At 40.9% G+C, this 23,186-nt stretch overlaps 1 protein-coding gene across 1 annotated transcript in view; it reads left to right on the forward strand.

Annotated features, from left to right (window-relative positions):
• Window positions 1-23,186, forward strand: part of LRRC7 (leucine rich repeat containing 7) — a 352,531-nt gene that overhangs the window by 305,790 nt on the left and 23,555 nt on the right. The window contains exons 23-25 of the mRNA XM_045028890.1: window positions 4,377-4,496; window positions 14,522-14,740; window positions 16,830-16,922. Of these exons, the coding sequence (XP_044884825.1) occupies window positions 4,377-4,496; window positions 14,522-14,740; window positions 16,830-16,922 (432 nt within the window). The remainder of the gene's footprint in view (window positions 1-4,376; window positions 4,497-14,521; window positions 14,741-16,829; window positions 16,923-23,186) is intronic.

Genomic DNA, 23,186 nt, shown 5'->3' on the forward strand with positions numbered 1-23,186 from the left:
ATTCATAGGATTATGTAGAAGGGACTGTAGTCTCAGCTTTAACACATGTGAGTAGTCTCACTGAAGTAAGGATAGGTCCTTGCAAGGAATAATTTTGACATAAAATTCCAAACTGTCATATTATTTATGCGTATGCATATGAAATCAATGTGACTACTCACATGCTCTGACATTAGCCCATGTGGCTTAAGAGTTTTGCTGAACTGGAGTCTGACAGCCTGATCTAACTATTAATACATATAGTGTATTGTATTTCCCAGCCACTAAGCAAACCGGTATATTTCAACAGTACAAATACACACATTGTATTGCCAAGCTGCACCTAGTAACTTATCCTTTCACATTTGGTTAGTTTCTTATGCCTCTCACTTTCTGCTTATCCAGAGTGTTACAAACCTTCATATTTGTACTTGTACATCTCCAATGTGGCACAATTAATGACAATTGGCATATTAATTGGTACTCACTTTGAAAAGGAGTTTTCCAGCATTTATCATATTTTTTTCTTTCAAAGACTGTTTGTTGCTATATCTTTGGGTGATATATTAATTCTTGTTCCATGTCATTACAAGGAATCACTTTGATGTGTAATTCCAGACTGCCTTGGTATTTTATGCATGTATATTTAAGAATGAGGTATTTCATATATCACACACATCAAGAATATTAGGTCATATGCTATACTTGACTTTAATGCATTCAGGTCAATGGGGAGTTATATGTATGAATCTAGGTGATATATGACCCCACATGCATATTCATGTGACCAGCAACTAAGGACTCTCCAAACTCTTGCTCTAGTATTCCTTCTGTTAAGCACTCAGTCACAATCTGCTACATGCCACCATAAAATCTCATCTTAAAAAATGTGGAAGAATGATATTCTCTTACCATACAATTTGCAAAGCAACGACAAAGTTAGTACTGATGTAATACTTTGAATTCCTAATACTGCTTATTTTTATTCCTTGATGTCTTCTAGAACATTTTGTATTTCTGGCTGCAAGACATAAATAATTTGTGAACTAAATGTTAAACTATAAATCTTCCAATGGCACTGTGTAGATCTTTGAGAGGTGTCTACTGGAAATTCTGGAATTGTCTGGAAGTGTGTTGTGGATTCAGACTGTTTTCACAGAAAATGTTGATTCTGTTTTTATTCAAAGAAGGGTAATGCAGTAGAATGTTTATAACTAAACATAAATCGCTTAAAATTCTCACATTCAGAATGCATATCTCACAGGGAAAAAGATTGCTTACATATATCAACCTTTTCTTTCTGAAAACTGAATGCCTGTGAGCAATCCACACCTGTGGAGCCTGCAAATTTAATGACAGTGGCAGCTTTTGCTATGTTCTCTCTGACTTGTTTAAGATTTTTTTTATTATTTTCCTGGTTATTAAAATAACCTTACTTCATTTTGCAGGTGTCTCCACATCTAGACAGATTGAAACAACACCATCATATGTTTAAACATCTACAGTGTTTTATTGGATTCTTAATTTTCAATTCTACATTTGTCTACTTAAAAGCTTTGAAAGGGATACATTCTATATGAATGTAATCCCTGCTGACATTAATTGGAGTATATATTGACGGGAGAGCAAATTTTAACACATTTAAAACAATGCTATGCTTAAGTTATTGATGTTCAGCTGGATCTGTTGTTTTGACTCTGAGAACTCAGGCAAGGGACAGAAACTCTAGAAGCAAAAGTATTCCTCCCATATGTAGGTGCATTAAAGGGAGGAGATGTAGCAGGGAGTTTGTCCCCACAGCACACTCACATACAATCTGGCTTCTAGTGCTATGAATCAAGGGGAAGCAGCTAGTGCTTTCAACAGAGAGCTAAGGGCCCAATAAATGGTGTGTTTTGGAGTAGGAGGAGAGGACCTGGTCCTCAGCCCCTTATATACCAGGATTGCTATACTAGGGAGAATGCCTGTTATACCTATTGTGCAGTTATAGTAAGAATCACACTACATCAGTTGTTTACTCCAGGCCTTCATTTACAGCAGCGTAATTCCTTTGACTCCAAAGGAGTTACTGATTTCCATTGGTGAAAGTAAGAAGGAATCATGTGCGTTATGCTTTTTAAAGCTGTAATATATCCGGACAATACCACTTGGATGGTTTGCTCCTCTTCCTTCTCCCTAGTGTTGCTCAGACTCAAAAGAGCCATAATTAAGGCCTAACTGGCCAATAGCAGCTCAAAGAGTCAAAGAAAACAATTAGGGATGTGTTTATCTTTCTTAATCTGTTCTACTGCATCTACTATCACATTGAACTGTTGCTTCTTACTTTTTATCTAGATTTAGTAAGTGTAAAACTTCTATTGATGTGCAGCTCATTCAGCCACTGTCAAATGAATAACTTTATAAGCAGTCAAATTCATTTTCCTGTCAAAAATGAAAAGATCTATCATCACAGATTTTTCCCAATCTTATACAGAAAACAGTAAATAACTGCCTAATTTTTCTTTATTCCGCAGCTTTAAAAATAAAAATGGCATCACATATATAAAAATGGCACCACATTCTCTGCAGTGAAAAAAGGAACTTCTTTCAGAAGAATGCCTTCAGTTTTAAAGTTCATATGATAATTATTTTTTACACTGTATGGATTGTTGCTTAGATGAACTTCAGTATCAAAATCATATTACTCTCTCCCCTAGGAACAATCAAACAGTATGTTACTTTGTCAGAAAATATTGTCATATAGACACAGTCCTTTGAATAGCATATAGCGCATGATTTGTTTTAAATGTTCTTATCATTCTTACAAAGTAGGAGCAACTCTGGGGATTTCAGTCCATGAGAGGCACTGGTGGAAATTAGTCACATCACAAGGATGACACATTTGCTTTTCTCTGTGTATTTTTATTCTCAGAATAGAGACTATGCGATGGCAAGTTTTTATTTCTAACGTTGCTCACTGGAATAATCTCACAAGATACACATCTTATTTTCATGTCTCCAAGGGTATAGCAATCATGCAGCCTCATTCAGCCAAACTGAGAAACAGAGTAGGAGGCATTGGCAGTACTCAGATATCTAAAGGGTTTCCGGAGGGGGGGAATAAATTGGAAATAATCTGAAACAGTGGCCCAAATTCTGAACTGCAGACAAGGAAAACAGTAGAGCGTAAGTGGTATGGTAATGGCTCCAAGCAACTTTTGCATTCCTCTTATCCTTCTGGGCACCAGGCCAGTCCCTGGCATAAACTAGAGTGGTTTAAAATCTGCTTTAATTTATGTTATCTGCTGATGGTCCCAAGGGTCTGTTACAATAGATGAGGGATCAGCCAAAGGTAATGGACTCTCAGCCATGCTCTCCTTCTCCTAGCCATGCATTTGTGCCAGCAGAAGTATCATCAGAGGATCCTCCACATTGTAGAAATCCTCCTGTGGCTGGATCTGCCCTGTGATGGCAGGATTTTGAAAGGATTCAGACAAGAAAGTTATATTTATGTGAATAAAAATTAATTAAGCCTAACTAAAAAAATTAATAAATGGAAAATAAAATTAGATTAAGATAGAATAGGACACGAAGACCACAAAAATAACTAAAAAAGAGATGTGTAAAGTCACCAGTGAAGGAAAATGACCAGAATTAAATGTGTTGGGGGGGAGGAGGGAGTTGAACAGAAGAGAATAAAAGAAGTATGAGTCTAGTTCAGGAAAGCACTTAAACATGTGCTTAAGTCTATCCTATTCAGGAAAGCACTTAAGGATGTGCCTAATTTTAAGCATGCGCTTAAGTCCCATTGACTTAAATGGAATTTAAACATATGCTTAAGTGCTTTCCTGAACTGAGGTCTGCAAGAGTAATGCAGAAGGTAACCCAAGGTATGACAACTATAACTTCAATATTGTCAGTATTAAATATAACCTTTTAAAGTATCCATTGTAAGCTTAACATTTCATATTTACATTATAGATGATGGTGAGATATTTATACATTCTTTCATTGCTCTTTACTGTACTTACAATTTGAATGAGCAGTAAGATGCTTTTAGATTGTGTGATTCTATAGCAAACTATTGTGTTAAATGTAATTTCAGAAAAATATTTACTGTTCTATTACTTCAGAATTTGAGTTAATTTTCTCACTTCTCTCATTATTGCCAAGATAATTAATGAGCATCTAAAGTTCTCTGATTTAAAGTAAGGTCCATAGACAACAGTACAGTCAAGACTGCAGCAGGTATACAGTTCTTACACATTAACACGATATAGGGATAAAGCATAAAATGATTCCCATTACAGATGAAATGTTGTGCAATTGAACAAGGTGGATTTGGGGCAAAAGTAAGTGGTGGTTTTCTAGGGTGATCTGTCAAGGCACTAAAGTATATCCTACCATTTTTACGATAGACCCCATCACAGCAGAGCAACATCCTAGACAACGGACAAGAAGATGTTTCTGCTAGTAGCCAATGGAATCCATATCCACTTGGAAGGCGGGATGTGCCACCAGAAACCATTACTAAAAAGGTAACCAATAGCAACATGATGATATAAAATCTGACACTTATGTACTGGAAGTTTTCGCCTTCTCCCACCAAAATCAGCAGCAACCCCCCTACACCAGTTGGCTTCACTGGACACAGAATAGGGGCAATACACTTTTTCGTCAAGGCTTAAAACAGCTTGTAAATCAATAATCTAAGGGTCATATTTTCAATCCTAACCTGTTTTTTGAGCTCAATTATGCCAAGTTAACTTACTATGTTTGCAAAAGGGGGTGCATGTACCAGTAGTTCTGCATACACAAACTAGATAGCTGGGCAAATAGCTGCATACTCTACCTGCACAAAATATTCAGATTCCTACATTCTTAGGGTGCAGTAATTTAAAACTAAATGTGGAGAAAGAGACCAGCTTAAGGCTTGCTGAAAGTTTGACCATTAGTGGTAAACTTGTTTATGAATATTCATAAAACTGAAGGACAAAGAATTTTAATAAACTAAAATGTTTTAAAAACTCAAGTTTAAAAAGATCTAACTGTAAAAACAGTAGAGATAATTAAATTGTTAATCTACACATGCTGGTTCTGATCTCTCTTGCACTAGTCATAGGAGTGAACAGAGGAAGTGAGTAAAAATGGTGTAAGTGAATCAGAGTCAGGTCCAAAGACATAATGAATATATTTGCAAATGCTGCACTTCAAATATCTTTTAAGTATTGATAAGGTAAATATTTTCCTACTGACTTCAGATTTTTTCATTCAACGCAGGCTCAGAAGCAGCAGTCTTTGCCATTACAAAAATTACACAGTGAAAAGAGGTCATTTATAAATGTGCAGGAGAATTACTCAAGTAGAGCATCAGGTCCAGATGCAATAGAAGTCACTCTGCTCTGTGCAGCCCAGGAACTGTTCCCTCCTGGCACCCCCAGGAACATAAATCATTGCAAGAGACAAAGGGCGGTCGAAGGCAGATGGGGCCCTGGCCTTCCATTTGTGGAAACGGGCACTGAGAATGGGCTGAACCACTCAAAGGGATTGTATAGTGTACACAGGAGCTGGGAGAAAGATTGTACTTCCTGAGAGGAGTTACACCTGATTTTGTCCAGTATATGTGAGATCAGGATTAGACTCATCATCTCAAACAATATATGATATGTATTTGTACATTATTGTGATAAGAAACTGCAAAGTCAAATCCGTATTAGACATTTCAATATCCCGCTGTACAGATGTGGTATGTTAAAATATTACACAATGCATCAGAATCTGTTTAACTCATTGGCACTATCCATTGTTGTAGCCATCATCAGCAGTTTTAATTGCATTGGCAATAACGGACTCTCAGCTTCAAATAATTAACTTTTATGATGGATGTTAAAATAATATATAGAATACAAATGAAATCAAGGGAAAACATTCCACACAATAGAGATGTTTTTTCAGCAGAATTAGTGATTCTTTTTTCTAAGAAAAGGATTTTATTTTCAACTTATCAGAAACCATGCTATAAAGGCACAAGAAGCATTGATATAATCTTTGCAAACAAAATCTATGAAAATGAATGAGAGAATGAATTATGAATATTATTTACTTTTCATTCTCAATAGGTACTTTTTAATATGCATTTATGACAATGCTAATTTCCCTTGCATTGAACGTTACCTAGAATATTTTGTTTTGTTTTTCCACCAGTTGAAGGCGTAAATGTTGCAATCATTTTGAAATTAATTTCAGAGTCTTCTGTAAAAGTAAATTCCCATATACTGAATAATGTGATTTTGTGAAAATAAATAAGGGGTAAATTCTGCTCTCCCACTAGCATAATCACACTGGTTTCAATGGATTTGTGTCAATGCAAATGAGAGCAGAATCTGGTACAGAGCCCCATGTGTGTCACCTATCCATAATAAATCTGATTTCTTCGGTTTGCGTGACAGAATATATATCATGTTAATGATCCATACCTGTAGGGCCAGTGTTGACTAGTTACATGGTAACTACCAGGCAATGGGTAATCACCATGTAACTGCAGTATGTATGTATTGTACCATGCAACTATGGTAATTACTGTGCAACCATTAACATGGTAATTACTATACAATTACATAGTAATTCATGGTTATTTCTCTCCTCTTAACTATGCAGATTAAATGCCAGTTGCTTCTGGATCCAAGGTGATCAATTACACAGTAATCTGCAGAAAATCACTAGACTATTTCCATTAAAAAGTAGTTTGGTATTTTTGCCCTTGATTTAGAATGCCACTCTGTAAGTCTATTCATTTGCTGAAAAACAATCCACTCCTCATTTTAATACTGCTGGAGACCCACTCTTTCTGTGGTGCCTACGAGAAACTAGTTGACGAACTCATCTACATATTTATCTTACGAGTTAACCGCTCATTTATGAGAAAGAAAGGGATTCAGTGTTAGGAGGTGAGATCACTGAAAATGAAGTTGGGGATTGCTCAAGGGGAAGATGAACGAGGTTGAATGAAGGAAGGGAAATGGAAGAAGTATAGTATACAAACCTGGTGTATCTGGCCTGTGACATGGAGCCAGAATACAAGTAACAATATCACCCACTCCCCTCCTTGCAGCTTTTTATAAGAAACATGGCTAGGGAAAAGGTGTGTGGGCCAGGGCATCCCTGCACGCTGGCTGTTGTATGATCCCCTTGAGAATAATTTGGTCTGTGGTGAATTTGGTGCAAGTTAGTGGTCTGTGCCAGTACACATGACCACTGGACTGCTGGCCTAGAATTAGAATATGCAAAAGTGATTAAAACTGCTATTTCCCTCCTCTTCTGAGTTGAGTGCATGCCTTGGCCATAGCTGAGGAGCTGGTGCTCCGTTTTGTTTTCATTATGTACATCTGTCACTCAACTGTGAGGTGATCCAAGCCAGTAAAATAGATATGAAGTTTTTTTGGTGTTGGGCCACAATTTCTGTATGCAAGACCTTTCAGCAGATTTCTTCCTCTGAGTTAGACGGTGTACCTGCTGTGGACTTCTATAAAGGACATCTTCAGATTACATTTGTGCTGTGACTTGAAGCTGATGAGACACTACTCATTTTCAAGCACCCCATGATGAATATCTGGTGAAAATCCAAATACGGAGTCAATGTGAAACTGCGCATATATTCTGGCCAGATAATCAGCTTGTGTAAATTGGCATAGCTTCATTAAACCGCTCAGGATCTGACCAGTTATCATTAAGGCACATTGTTTTGAGTCACTAGATCAGATTTCTCCTGGCTATGTTCTGCCTCTGTGATCTTGGGCAAGGCACTGAAGTTCTCTCAGGGTCTCAGTTTTCCCTGCTGTAAAAAGGGGATATTAATGATACTCCCCCGTCTCACAAGGCTGTTGAGTGTGAGGCCGAACTCAACCAATTTCTGAAAAGTGTTTTCATATCCTCAGGTAATATAAAAGGGAAGGAGGAGGACTTGTTTTGTTTTGTTTTTGCCTACAAAGTAGGGAACAATTTCGTCAGTCACTACCACTTGATGGCTGGAGATTGAGGCTATGTATACACTACGAAATTACTCTGATTTTACAGAAGTCGATTTTTGGGAACAGATTGTATAAAGTCAAGTGCATGCGTCCACACTAAGCACATTAATTTGGCGGTGTGCATCCATAGTACCATGGCAAGCATTGACATTCCGAGCGGTGCACTGTGGGTAGCGATCCCACAGTTCCCACAGTCCCCGCTGCCCATTGGAATTCTGGGTTGAGCTCCCAATGCCTGATGGGGCCAAAAATTTGTCGGGGGTGGTTATGGGTAAATGTCGTCAGTCAACCCTCCCTCCGTGAAAGCAACGACAATCATTTCGTGCCCTTTTCCCTGGATTACCCAAGCAGACACCATAGCACGGCAAGCATGGAGCCCGTTCAGCTCACTGCAGCAGTTATGAGCATTGTAAACACCTCACACATTATCGTGCAGTTTGTGCAGATCAAGAACCTGAAAAACCAGGCCAGGAGGCGACAGCAGCACGGTGACGAGAGTGATGAGGATATGGACACAGACTTCTCTCAAAGCATGGGCCCCGGCAATGTGGACATCCTGGTGTTAATGGGGCAGGTTCATGCTGTGGAACGCTGATTCTGGGCCCGGGAAACAATCACAGACTGGTGGGACCGCATAGTGTTGCATGTTTGGGATGATTCCCAGTGGCTCCGAAACTTTCACATGCATAAGGGCACTTTCATGGAACTTTGTGACTTGCTTTCCCCTGCTCTGAACCGCAAGAATACCAAGATGAGAGCAGCCCTCACAGTTCACAAGTGAGTGGCAATAGCCCTGTGGAAGCTTGCAACGCCAGACAGCTACCGATCAGTCATGAATAAGTTTGGAGTGGGCAAATCTACTGTGTGGGTTGCTGTCATGCAAGTAGCCAATGCAATCACTGAGCTGCAGCTATCAAAGGTAGTGACTCTGGGAAATGTGCAGGTCATAGTAGATGGCTTTGCTGCAATGGGATTCCCTAACTGCGGTGGGGCTATAGACGGAATGCATATCCCTATCTTGGGACCAGACCACCAGGGCAGCCTGTACATAAACTGCAAGGGGTACTTTTCAATGGTGCTGCAAGCACTGGTGGATCACAAGGGATGTTTCACCAACAGCAACGTGAGTTGGCTAGGAAAGGTTCATAATGCTCGCATCTTCAGGAACTCTGGTCTGTTTAAATGGCTGCAGGAAGGGATTTACTTCCCAGACCAGAAAATAACTGTTGGGGATGTTGAAATGCCTATACTTATCATTGGGGACCCAGCCTACCCATTAATGCCCTGGCTCATGAAGCCGTACACAGGCACCCTGGACAGTAGTCAGAAGCTGTTCAACTATAGGCTGAGCAAGTGCAGAATGGTGATAGAATGTGCATTTGGATGTTTGAAGAGTCGCTGGTGCAGTTTACTGACTCACTCAGTCCTCAGCGAAACCAATATTCCCATTGTTATTGCTGCTTGCTGAGTGTTCCACAATCTTTGTGAGAGTAAGGGGGAGACATTTATGGTGGGGTGAGAGGTTGAGGCAAATCGCCTGGCTGCTGATTACGCACAGCCAGACACCAGAGCAATTAGAAGAGCACATCAGGAAGCGCTGAACATCAGAGAAGCTTTGAAAACCAGTTTCATGATTGGCCAGGGTACCATGTGACAGTTCTATTTGTTTCTCCTTGATGAAAACCTTGGTTGACTCTAATACCCTGTAAGCCAACCGCCCTCCCGCATTCGATCGCAGCTTGTTTGCAAAGGAAATAAAGTCACTATCATTTAAAAACCATGTATTCTTTATTAATTGATTATAAAAACAGGGAGATAACTCACAAGGTAGCCTGGGTGGGGTGAGGGAGACAGGGAGGAGGGAAGGAAAAGGCCATTTCAAAACTTGTTGAATGACAGCCTTCTGTTGCTTGGGCAGGCCACTGAGGTGGAGTGGTTGGGTGTCCGGAGTCCGTCCGTCCTCCCCTCCCACCCCCCACGTTCTTGGGTGTCTGGGTGAGGAGGCTTTTAGAGTACCTCCAGGAGAGCATCATGGAGATGTCCCTGGATGGTTTCTGTTCTATCCCCAGACACGTTACCAGACTTTTCCAGTAGCTGTACTGGCCATGAATGCATCCCAAGTCCTCAGGGCAAATTAATCATTAAAAAATGCTTGCTTTTAAACCATGTTTTATATTTACAGAGGTACACTCACCAGAGGTCCCTTCTATGGCTTCATGGTCCAGGATACTGCCTTGGGAGGGTTGGGAGGGTATTTCACTCAGGGTGAGAAAAAAATCCTAGCTGTCGGAGAGAACTGTGTGCTGTGTGCTCTCCTCAACCTCATTGTCCTCCTCCTCCTCCTTCTCATCTTCCCCATCCGCAAAATCTTCAGGCATGGTGACTGAGAATATCCCATCATCAGAGTCCATGAACAGGGGTGGGGTAGTGGTGGCGGGCCCCCCCTAGAATTGCATGCAGCTCAGTGTAGAAGCAGCATGTCTGCGGCTCTGTCCTGGAGCATCCGTTCAATTTTTTGGTTTTCTGGTATGCTTGTCTCAGCTCCTTAAGTTTCACGCAGCACTGTGTTTAGTCCCTGTTGTGGCCTCTGTCCATCATGGCCTTGGAGATTTTTTCAAATGTTTTGGCATTTTGTCTTTTGGAACGTAGTTCTGATAGCATGGATTTGTCTCCCCATACCGTGATCAGATCCAGTACCTCCCGTATGGTCCATGCTGGAGCTCTTTTTCCATGGGACTGCATGGTCACCTGTGCTGATGAGCTCTGCATAGTCACCTGTGCTGATCAGCTTTCCATGCTGGGCAAACAGGAAATGAAATTCAAAAGTTTGCAGGGCTTTTCCTGTCTACTTGGTCAGTGCATCCGAGTTCAGAGTTCTGTCCAGAGCGGTCACAATGGTGCTCTGTGGGATAGCTCTCGGAGGCCAATACCGTCGAATTGCGTCCACACTAACCCTAATTTGAACCGACGATGTCGATTTCAGTGCTAATCCCATCGTCGGAGGAGTACAGAAATCGATTTTAAGAGCCCTTTATGTTGACAAAAATGGCTTTGTTGTGTGGACGGGTGCAGGGTTAATTCAATTTAACGCTGCTAAATTCGACATAAACTCGTAGTGTAGACCAGGCCTGAGGCACTTTAAATTCTTCTTCAAGTGGTTTTGAATGTCCATTTCACGTCAAGTGCACACACAAAGTGCACTATTGTTGGAGATTTTACTCTCAGTGGTACCTGTGGGGCCGGCTTTAGGAAGTGCGGGGCCCAATTCGAACAGTTTCGACGGGGCCCTAGCAGGGCTGACTTAAAAAAAAAAAAACGTAAAAAAACACATGGGGCTTGTACTCACCGGGTGGTGCTCCGAGTCTTTGGCGGCACTTCAGCAGCGGGTCCTTCATTCGCTCCAGGTCTTCGGCGGCACTGAAGGACCCGCCACCAAAGTGCCGCTGAAGACCCGGAGAACTGCCAGGTGAGTAAAAATTAAAAAGGCGCCTCTAGCCAGGGAAGGGATTCTCACTGGTCGCGGGGCCCTCTTAGGCGCGGGGCCCGATTTGGGGGAATTGGTGGAATAGGCCTAAAGCCGGCCCTGTAAGGATGGCACAAGCACCCTCTCCGACCTCAATGATTCTGTGCAGTGGTATAAAGGGCAGAGCCACCTCCGACCGTCCTCAGTTCCTTCTTACTGCCTGTGATGGTTATTGGAACGTTCTATCTTGCTACTGCAATTTCCCTTCTTTTACATTTGTATACAGTTGGTACTCCTTAATAGTTAATAGCTTCAGTGTTAATATAGTTTTAGTTGTAGGTTTCCTTTATTGGAGTACTTTTTTGGTACTATTTGATGCCTGCTATTTATGTACATATCCAGTACCAAGGCATGCCTCAATCACAGGGCCCTTCAAAGAAGCTGATGCCACTTAGTTAGCTGCACTCCAGGTGCCTGAAGTGCCTAGGAGAGGTTAACATCAGACAGGTGCCAAATCTGCAGGGACTTTAAACCAAGAACTACAAAGGACAGAGAGATTAGACTAAAATACCTTCTGATGGAAGCAGCCTCATGCCCATTCTCAGCTTCCCCTTTCAGAGCATGTGCTGAGAACATCTGCTTCAATCAGGAGTGCTCCTCCCATTTTGGAGGACTCTTTATGCTGGTGTCCTTCTCTGATACTAAGGAGGAGGCACCAGAAAAGGGCATCAAAAGACTCAATACCTAGGAGATTGAGGTCCCCAGCACCGAAGTCCAGCAAACTTGCCAGCAAAGAAGGTAGAGGTCTCTGTAGTCAGGGTCATCAGTTCCAGGGCCAATATTGGCCCTATAGAGACTGACCCCTAAGGTGGCACTGTCTGGCTCAGCAGTGCAGTCTTTACTGGTTCAGAGCAACAGGAGACTCTCCCGATACTATAAACTCCTGAAACATATGCTGCAGCAAGTGACCTGCTGAGTCTCTCAGTACTGGTTTCACCAGCTGACCAAAAATCTTCTTGCCCTATACAGACGATAGCTCAGTGGTTTGAGCATTGCCTGCTAAACCCAGGGTTGTGAGTTCAATCCTTGAGGGGGCCATTTAGGGATCTGGGGCAAAAATCTGTCTGGGGATTGATCCTTCTTTGAACAGGAGGTTGGACTAGATGACCTCCTGAGGTCCCTTCCAACCCTGATAGTCTATGATTTGCCATCTATGGTGGCTCAGCATCTGGTTCTGTGGGCACCGCTGCTCACTATGGTTCCTCCTTGTTTGGTACTGTCAAGAGGCAAACTGACAATATCACCAGTACCCTCTTCTCTGTAGTCCTAGCATGATATCTGGCACCCACAGGAGCAGCTCCTCCTTGGTCAGAGGAATCCAGCTCTTCATTAGAGTTGAAAGTTGGCTCGCATATGCCGTGACCGCATCATGTTAGCCACTGCTTCCCACTGAGCAGTTACCACCCTTGTACCCAGCAGAAACTCCATCTTGCCTGACTGGGAGAGATCCATGGTTAGGAAGGACATGGGCTCTGGGACCATACCAGTGGCCACTTTGAAACCCCTGGGGTTTTCCACCTGCCTCCAGGTTGTATCCACACCCTCCCTGGTCTACTTCATCTAGTAGCCATTGAGATCAGTCCCATGAAGAATAGAAGGAAGCTGCTCCCAGTACCAGGCTCTGTACCGAACAGGAGCAATCTGCTCAGGTGATACTCCCATATAAGAACTGGAGGAGGCTCCACTTCCTCAAGCATTGGCTTCCTCTTCCTCATTGCCTGAGGAGGCAGTGTTGTCAGAGAGTTCCTCGCCTCCACCAGACAATTATAGAGCTCACCAGGACATTCCAGTATGTAGGGCTATGTAGAAAGGTTTATGCACCTGTGTCCAAAGAGTCAGAAAAATGTACTTATACTTACACAATTGGACCATGATGTCTAACATGCCTATCATAAATTGCTGAATTTATGTACTCTGAAGATGGCCAGTAACATAGGATTGTGATGTTTCATGGAAGTAGTAATATATAAACATTCCTTGGAGCATTCATTTTACTCATTCCTTTATGGCTAAGTTGCAATGCAATTATTAATAAGCATCAACAGTTCAATCCTGTCATCATAAACAATGTAAAATTGTTTTCAATTAATTTATTTTTAAATGATTTGACTCAAATGTGTATGTAATTTATGTGTATAAACAGAATGTATGTTGAAAAGTAAGCAAGTGTGCAACTTTACCATGTCAAGAATAGAGTAACACACAAACCAAACCCCACACGTTAGAGCAATAAAATTGAAAATGTGACAGATAAGCAGGGATTGAAGACTATTATCAGTGGCCTTTCTCTGATAAATATCAAAAGACAGTGAACAAAACAACACAAGTTCAATATTTTCCATAATTTTGAAAAGTATGAGTCTTTCCAAATTACAAACTACTAGCTCTTTTAAAAAAGTTGATAATACGATTAGTGGCATTAGTAAACATAAGATCATGTAAAAACCACATTCTTTATTGGGACAATGCATTGATACTGAATAGCATCCACTTGGCTTCTGCTAGCCTGTGACATGATTATAAACAAGCACTGAATTTTAACTATATTATAAAATGTGATTTTTTTAAATAGATAATCCTGAAACAGTGTACAATTTAGGCCAATATTTATATTTGTGATCAATAGAGAATAAACTCTATTCCAAGCTATCCTCAAATTCAATGCTACCCAATATTTAACATTTTTTAGAATGTGCTTATTTATTTCATCGTTATATGTTTTCATTTCATGAGATTTTTCTGAGCAGAAACATATAACATGAAATAGGACGTAAAATATTTTCCTTTTATGTATCAGACTCTGTACATTTGATCTCAATTATGGCTCCTAGATTCACTAAATGCAATGGATAAATCCTTGCAGATTTTAATCACGGTTGTTTCCAACTGTGGTCAAAAGGCAAACCTCTGATATTTATTGAAGAGGTTTGCTTTTACTTGACTGTGTAAGTTGTAATAATTGCTTCTTTTCAGCTTCCTGAATTTCTGGCCTAACGGGTTACGTTACCCACAGGCAGGTAGCCATATCCAGACTTTGATGGGATCTCAAAGCCTACAACATCGGAGTCGAGAGCAGCAATATGAGGGAAACATGAATAAAGTGACCATTCAGCAGTTTCAGTCACCACTGCCAATTCAGATCCCTTCTTCGCAGAGCTCTCGGGCACCTCAGGCGGGGCGGTGCTTAATTCAAACCAAAGGGCAGAGGAGTATGGATGGTTATCAGGAGCAGGTGAGAAAATGTGTATCTAAAATAACATGCTGATGAAGCAACATTTGTTTTTTTTTCCTGTCAGGTAGCAGCAGAGTGAGGGGCTACATGAACAGGAATTTATGATTCTTGGTCTATGTAAGAGTTATCAATTTGCAAGAATTTTGATTAGTGTTTTATGATTGTGTGCACATGCTTAGGCATGTTGATTATGAATGACAATTGCCATATACACAACATTGAGCAATGTGAGTGATTAGTCTGATATTTTATGGAAGGAGCAGAACTTTGAGCCTACTTATATTTGAGTTCCTATGGACAGATTTTAAAGAGAACTTTCTGTCTGCAGCAGAATCATGATTTTTTCCAAAGCATTTTGGTTTTGTTTTGTAGCTGAGTTATTCCACTGAGGTTGCACTTAACACGGTATTAGCAAATTGAATGGACATAAATTGTACTATTGATCATGCCATTTTTCTAAAAGCATTCATTGAAATGTCTCAGGGCCTTAATCAGCTCCAGTCTTATTATTTGTGCCTGTAGCAATTTGTTTCACTTGGAGAACGTACACCCGCTCCCATTTCTGTCCACTTTGTAACTGGGTACTTGAATACTTATAATATTTGGGAATCTAAAAAGCCTACTTACAAACAAACAAGTGATGCATTAATGACAAATATGATCCACTTTTTATCAGGAAGGTTGCTGACATTTCCCCCCAATTCGCTAATTAAAATGACTGTTTCAGTAACAAGTATGTCATACATGTATCCATGTTGTGGACAGCTGACAGATGTATACATAAATGTATTTTTATTCCTGAAAATACTGCTTAAATTTAAATGTGATGTTTTACTTAACATTAACTGAAAACCTAAAGTCCAGCACAGTGCAAATTCATATTGATATTTTTCCATTTACTAACGGGAGCTATACCAGGCCTATTATTGCAGTTATTTTAATAATATCGTTGTCAATCTAAGAATTGACACTTTCTGAGATGGTCCAACTGAACCAGAGTCTTTTGGCCTTTAGGACACAGTGCAAGCCAGTCTCTTCTTTCTGGCATTGATTTGAGAGGGATGATGGGGGAATTGATTGGCTGTGGAGGATGATCCTATTTTCTACCGCTGAAGAAAGGAGGATTCATGTGCATTTAGATGTGTTTTATTGAACAGTGTATTGGCTCTTAGGTATGAGGAAGAGTGTGTACTTTAGAAGTCTGAACATTATATAAACAAAACATTGAAGAAAAACAGCTTTTAAGGAGTAAGACTCAGAGAAATGAGAAACAGCGGTGTTTCAAGTGGCTTCTGCATATTACCACTGGGGCGGCTCTAGACATTTTGCTGCCCCAAGCATGGAGGGTCCGCTGCGGGAGGTCCGCTGAAGCTGCGGGACCAGCGGACCCTCCGCAGGCAAGCCGCCGAAGGCACCCTGCCTGCCTCCCTAGCGGCGACCAGCAGAGCCTCCCGCCCCCCCTGCGGCTTGCCGCCCCAGGCACGTGCTTGGAGCGTTGGTGCCTGGAGCTGCCCCTGATTACCACTAGTGTGATCTGGCGCCTCTTGCATTGAATTCTGGAATTTTTCTAGTGAGCAGTGTCTGTGGATGTCACTCACCCCTATCCAATCCTTCCCTCATAGAGGATTCTGAGGATATAAAATGGGGAGAGCCCCTAGCTGGCCTTCAGTTCCTTTTAAACCACCAAAAGTGCAGTGATCTGAAATGAGGACACTGCATGTAATAACTTTCCTCATCAGTTTATTTTAATTTTGCCCTTTATGGCTATTTTCTTTTGAGTTAGATTAACAGTTACTTTGTAAGGTGTTCTTCAGTCAGATGAATAAAGAAGAAATAGTACCTGTCAGGCACAGGTATTGTTTGGATGAGCCTCAGAAGTGTGACAGCATATTAAAAATGGTGAAATATCACATTTGTGTACTTCAAAACAACAATTTTAATGGTTTTTAATACTCTGTACAATATCATTCAGAATGGTCAATTCCAATAGTTCACCATAAACCAAAATGTGTCAGGCAGAGACACAGTTGTTTAGAAGATTAGCTTTAATGAGTGTGTTCGATTATCTTTCCATATCTTTTTAACATAGTTTTGTGTGAGAATAGAAAAGAATCCTGGCCTTGGATTTAGTATCAGTGGTGGAATAAGTGGACAAGGAAATCCATTCAAACCTTCTGATAAGGTAAGATGTGAATTTCTTACTAATAGTCTTTATTACAGCGATCCAAACAATGTCCTCAGATACAAGCATGTGAAATTCAACAGAAGTTGTGAACATATAGAAATTGGTCCAGGATGTGACTTTTTTAAACAAAAATGGGCATTTTCCTTCTGGTTGATAAATAAAGGTTTAATCAAATAGGCTATTCCCTGTATTGGACTAGTTAATCTTTTCAAGCTTTTTGCCTTTTCCAAAGTACCAACTCCCTTGACTTCTTGTAAGTAGGGTTTCCAATTTTCTAATTCCAGTAAACCGAACACCCTTGCCCCACCCCCGCTCTCTCTCCCCCACCCTCGCTCGTGCTCATTTTCACTGAACGGTCCAAACAGGCATATTTATTGTTTTGACAGATGTATTATGTTAAGTTCAGGTTTTATTTGTTACAGGATGCTAGAGCTGACAGCAAAATAGTCAAAAAGGGTAATTTTAAAAAAAAATGAAATTTCACAAAGGTTTTCATGATTCTTTCCCTCTCCTCTTCCCATTTTTCATAATCAGCTCCATGTTTTTTGTTCACTAAAGTTATTGTAATTTATGTGTGGAATTAGGACCACACATTATCACAGCTGCAATGGGTTCATTAAAGGCCCACTCCTGAAGCCCAAATACAAATCCACAGAGCACAACCACAGAAATGCACCTGTCCAGATACCTATATAAATAAATCTGTAGAAACTGACTCCCACACCTACATGCAGATACACATGTGTATTCATGTGTACACATCTAGCATGCACTAGCACATATACTTCCACATTATTTATTATTACAATTGTTGTTTAGTGCCTAGAGACCCCAACTAAGATCCGCACTCCACGGTGGTAGGTGCTGAATGTGCACACAAAAAGAGAGAATCTGCAACAAAGAGTTTATAATGTAGCTAGACAAAGGTGGGGACAAATGTATGGTGCATTGGCTCTTCTGCAATTACTAGTCAACAACATTTACTTTTTAAGAAATAATACATTTATTTTAGAGTTCCCTTCTCTTTTAAAAACTTATTAAATGAATACATACATCTTTATGTCATCAATTTTTTCCCACAAGCCAACAAAAGGAATAAAAATCAAAGTTAGGCTGCAAATTTTATTCACACAGGTATACACACATGCGGCAATACACGCACCTCCCTATACAAAGACATAGTCTCTTACACACATACAGTGAATGCATTCACACACTTGCCTACACAGAGACACTTTTTCATACACTTTTCCAGGGGCTGCGTAAATCACCCAGCCGACAAGGGAGGGTGGTGGGCTGGAGGGGAAAAGATGGGGATGGGGATGGAGGAGAGAGGATGGAGAGGGAAAGAGGCCAAGGACAAGAGCAGGGTGGAGGGGGTGGGTATGTGGGGTGGATGGGGATGCGGGGGGGCACAGGGGTGTATTGGGACATAATGGGAGTGCAGCAGTGTATGGAGGTGAATGGGATGGAAGGGCGTGGGGGATGAGGGACATGGGGGTGGTGGCTCTGGGAGGTGGGGGGCACAGGGATATATAGAGACATAACGAGAGTGCAGCAGTGTATGGAGGTGAATGGGGTGCAAGGGTGTGGGGGTGAGGGACATGGGGGTGGTGGCTGTGGGAAGTGGAGAAGATGGGTGGGAGAGTGGGGGCACAGGACTGGGATGGATAGGTGTGGGGGGCAGGATGAGACAGGGGAGGGATGCAGTTAGGGGGATGGGGTGAGATGGGGAGGGATGCAATGACGGAGGTATGGGGGTGCAGGAGGTGATTGGGATGGGGAGGGATGCAGTGAGGGGGATGGGTGTGTAGCCCCATTCCCAGCACTTGGAGATGGGGATTCACATACCTCCAACTCCTGGGTGCCGGCGATGGGGCAACAGACCGTGCAGCTGCATGAGGAGAAGAGGTCTGGGCAACAGCAACACCTGGTCACCCTAGTTGTAAGCATATATTTTTTCCAGAACAAAACTAGGACCTGATCCAACTCCTTCTGATGTAGTTGAAAAGATTCCTATTGATTTCAGTGTGGGTTGGATTGGTCCCTAATTAGGAGGATAAATTCACTGGTATTTTGAACAGTAGTAGTGTCATTAACTAGCTTCAGTTGCCTAGGCTTTTGCCTACTCTGCCAAACACAACAGATCCTATTTGTACTCTGCAGATTAATAGTTGTGGAAAGGTCTATAGAAGACTCTCCACACATTTCCCTATAAATGAGCATGCCTTTTAGTAATCAGGATTGTGAAGTTTTTGGTAATAAACATCTAGATCTATTGCATGTTTACATTAAATAGTCTAGGAGAATGATATATCTCTTTAGTCAGCAAAATGGGGACAAATAAAAGTGTGACAATCAAGGGTTATCAAATTAAAATGGTCTAGAGATTAGAAAGTGGACTCTGAGGTGTCTGAATTAATCTGTGATGCGTACTAAAACTAAGTGGAGCTTGTTACATATAAAAGACTATAAATTTGTATATTTTAAACATGGTGTATTCTGTGTTAAGATTAGACCCAATCCTGCTGGGTGGCCAGCACCCTCATCTCTGCAGCCATCTATGCCCACAAATTTCAGTGTGAGCTGAGAATGCTAAGCAAATCATGGGATCGGCTTTTTTTTTTTTAAACAAATCCTCATATGTAGCCTTAGACTCCATAATTTTTTTTAAATTTCCCATCAGCTTCCATTAAACTTGAAAGGAAAATTAATATTTACAGAAAATGTCAAATGCCTTTGAAGATACCCATGTAATATGGACAGTTCTGACGATTTTTTACGTTGTCAATTACTGAATTGGAGGGATGTGATCATTCGACATTGGTGAGGCCTCATCTGGAGTACTGTGTCCAGTTTTGGGCCCCACACTACAAGAAGGATGTGGAAAAATTGGAAAGAGTCCAGTGGAGGGCAACAAAAATGATTAGGGGGCTGGAGCACATGACTTATGAGGAGAGGCAGAGGGAACTGGGATTATTTAGTCTGCAGAAGAGAAGGATCTAGACTGTTCTCAGTGGTACCAGATGACAGAACAAGGAGTAATGGTCTCAAGTTGCAGTGGGGGAGTTTTAGGTTGGATATTAGGAACAACTTTTTCACTAGGAGGGTGGTGAAGCAGTGTAATGGGTTACCTAGGGAGGTGGTGGAATCTCCTTCCTTAGAGGTTTTTAAGGTCAGGCTTGACAAAGCCCTGGCTGGGATGATTTAGTTGGGAATTGGTCCTGCTTTGAGCAGGGGGTTGGACTAGATGACCTCCTGAGGTCCCTTCCAACCCTGATATTCTATGATTCTATTAATTTGGACTACAGGAAGTAGATCATTTTATTCTGTATAACCAATAGACATTTGAACTTGTAGTACTTAAAAATGTATTGGTTCTCCTGCCTGGAGGCTGAAATGCTGCTTAATATGGTCTTTCCAATGTGCTTTATAACTAATGTAAATGTGACTTCATGTCATGGTTCCTAAATTGGCTTATGATATTATAATGAAATTCTGTATCAGTTGTTTTGACAATTAAAATTCTTCACACTTTTCTTTTGGAAAAGAAACTATATTCCCTCATTAATGTATCTGCATAAGTAATACATTTGATTCTGTAACAACTGTATATAGCAAAATTATAACCATAAATTTTAATATGATTAACAATTAATCAAGAAAAGTTTAAATTGGACCAGAGAATTGTCTTTTGAGTGTGTGTGTTAGACTGTGTGTGGTTGCATTTCTACATTATTTCTTTTTATCAAAGAAATTAATTATTTCAGGTTATTTCAAATCATTGCTCTTAAATCTACATGTTTTTTTACTTGAGATCTTTTAAGTATTTTTAATGCTTCAATCATTATTTGCGTATTTATAATATTTTAAAGGTCATAGTGGGGCTCAACTCTCTCTCATCATACAATTCCAATAATTCAGATATAAATACTTAATGTACAGTATTTTACTGTATACCATGTAAAATCAGTAAACTTATAGCACATCATGCTAAAGAATATTCATCCTCATAATAATAGATAGTTAAAATAAGATGTGCTGATGGAGTAACACTGTCTCAGAATTGCCTAGATCATCTTGCCTGCTCAGTCCATAATAACCTTAGCCAACAGCAACTCTGAGTGACCTCTCCTTGTCTCAGTTTCCTAATCACCTAGCAGTTATTTTGATGGAGTCCTCAACTCTTTTCCTATGTGCAGTACCTTCTGGATCATGTTTTTGAAATGGTCTGGCCTCCTTGCCCTCCCCCTTCTGTGTGCTACCCAGAGGTCAGATTCCAAACTAAATCAAGAGAAAGTTTATTTAACCAATCTCTATTTCCAAGCATGACCTATATAACAGAGAGAAGAACCAAAGATGCTGGTTAAACGTAGTAAAATGATTTAGGTAAAAGCAGAGAAGTAGGGTGTGACCGATAAAGAAAGAATGCAAACAAAATGATTCAGAGGGGGGCCAAAGGAACAGAGAAGTAACTGAGAACATAAAAAATGCCATCCACCCACATAAACATATGGAGGAACTTGATGTCCAGCGGTGAAAGCGGGACAGGCCCAGCAACAAGGAAGGGAAACATTCACTCCTCTTCCAGGAGTCTCTGGCACCCATTGGTCAGCTGGGGGTGAGGGGTGCTGAATGGCCAGCATTCCCCAGTTCCCAGAATTTAACCCAGTGCAGGAGGCATGGGTAGCCTCTTACAGCTCCAATCCAATATCCCATCCTACCCACCTGAACTAGGAATGGGAACCTGGCCTGAGAGAGGCTGCTGGTCTTGCCAATCATCTGTTTGGGGTTCAGAAAGGAATTCTTTCTCCCATGGGCCAATTGGCAGAGATCCGGGGAGTTTTTTGCCTTTTTTCACAGCACCTTCAAACCACAGTTGGTTAAGTAACTAACTGTGGTACTTGGATAGAGTTGTTTATTTGTCACAACTTGCACCTGGTTTCCAGCGTGGTTAAGAGAATAAAATTAATGTTTCCCAGAAGTAAAAGATCTGGGATTTTGGTGATGGGCCTTGGGCTCATGTGATAAGGTGAGACCTTGTGGCTTTTGTGGGCCAGGGTCAGCCGTTGTGTCCCTCGCATTGTGGCTCACCCTCTGCTCCATCATAGGGTGAGGGTGCTCTGGCTCTGAGAGAGCTGAGAGCTGAGTCCTACCCCCATTACATGGTAAAGAGACCTGTAACCCCCTCACTGGAACCAATTAAATGCCTAGTATAGGAGAGTATGGGTAATGGGCGGGTAGCGCCCCTCCCCTGTGTTAGTTTAATAAAAGTTTAGGTCTGCTGCTTAATTCCATGCATGTCTGTACTCATTTTGCCTCTATGTCCATGTCAGGGGTGCTGAATAGCAGATCTGTCTCATAAGTATGATAGCATATAGACCAGATGGGTGAACAAATGCAAGCTACACAAGAGAATTCCACCCTCCTTTCTCAGAAGGTTTATTGTGCTGACAAGACAAAACAGCAATGGTGGAAATGAACCTTGTCTGAGGGTTCAAGAAGGAAGGTGATGAGCTACAAAAGGCCTGTAAACTGCAGTGGAATCACCATGGATTAAATGATGATAAAAAAAATATAATTTCTTGGTACTGACAACATGAAACCCAGAAGTTAAGACTATCCTCTTCCTAAAATCTTACAGTTCAAAGAGACGCATAGAAAATAGGATACACAGTAAACGGGGCTGAGGATAACACTGAAGAGATTGTGTTTCATGGGGTGTTTTTATGTGAAATGTTCAAAATGTGATGATCACCCAGAAATTATATTTCAGTTCTTAGTTTGTACACTATACTTCCCTGAAATACTGGAACTAAAAACACTCTTTTCCATTTAATATTGCCATCTTTTAAGTTGTTCATTTCTGAGACATAGAACTAAAAGAAACTCTTATGCAATGAGCCTGATGGCCAATAAATCACAAAAGGTATGCTTTTCAGCATAATGCTTTTTTCCCCATCTAAGTAAAATAAATAAGCATCCTGCATAAATTAGACTGTAACTAACAAGCTCTTGCTTCATTTTCCTCCCAATAAACCCATTCCTTTCGCTTATATCCAGAAATGATGAAAACGTTGGCTTATTCTGAGAGCTAGAATCTTAGCTCCAAGTGACTTCTAACTAATTAAATTGATATCAGGAGAGAAACACCATGAGAGCACAATACAGAGGTGCTGTAACTTGGGACTGCTGCTTAGCTACTTATAAAGTTTTAGCTTTAAAGCATTAACAGGATTATATAAAGCCTTCAGATCAGCA

This window comes from Mauremys mutica, chromosome 8, assembly GCF_020497125.1.
Source record: "Mauremys mutica isolate MM-2020 ecotype Southern chromosome 8, ASM2049712v1, whole genome shotgun sequence".
Classification (NCBI taxonomy): domain Eukaryota; kingdom Metazoa; phylum Chordata; order Testudines; family Geoemydidae; genus Mauremys; species Mauremys mutica.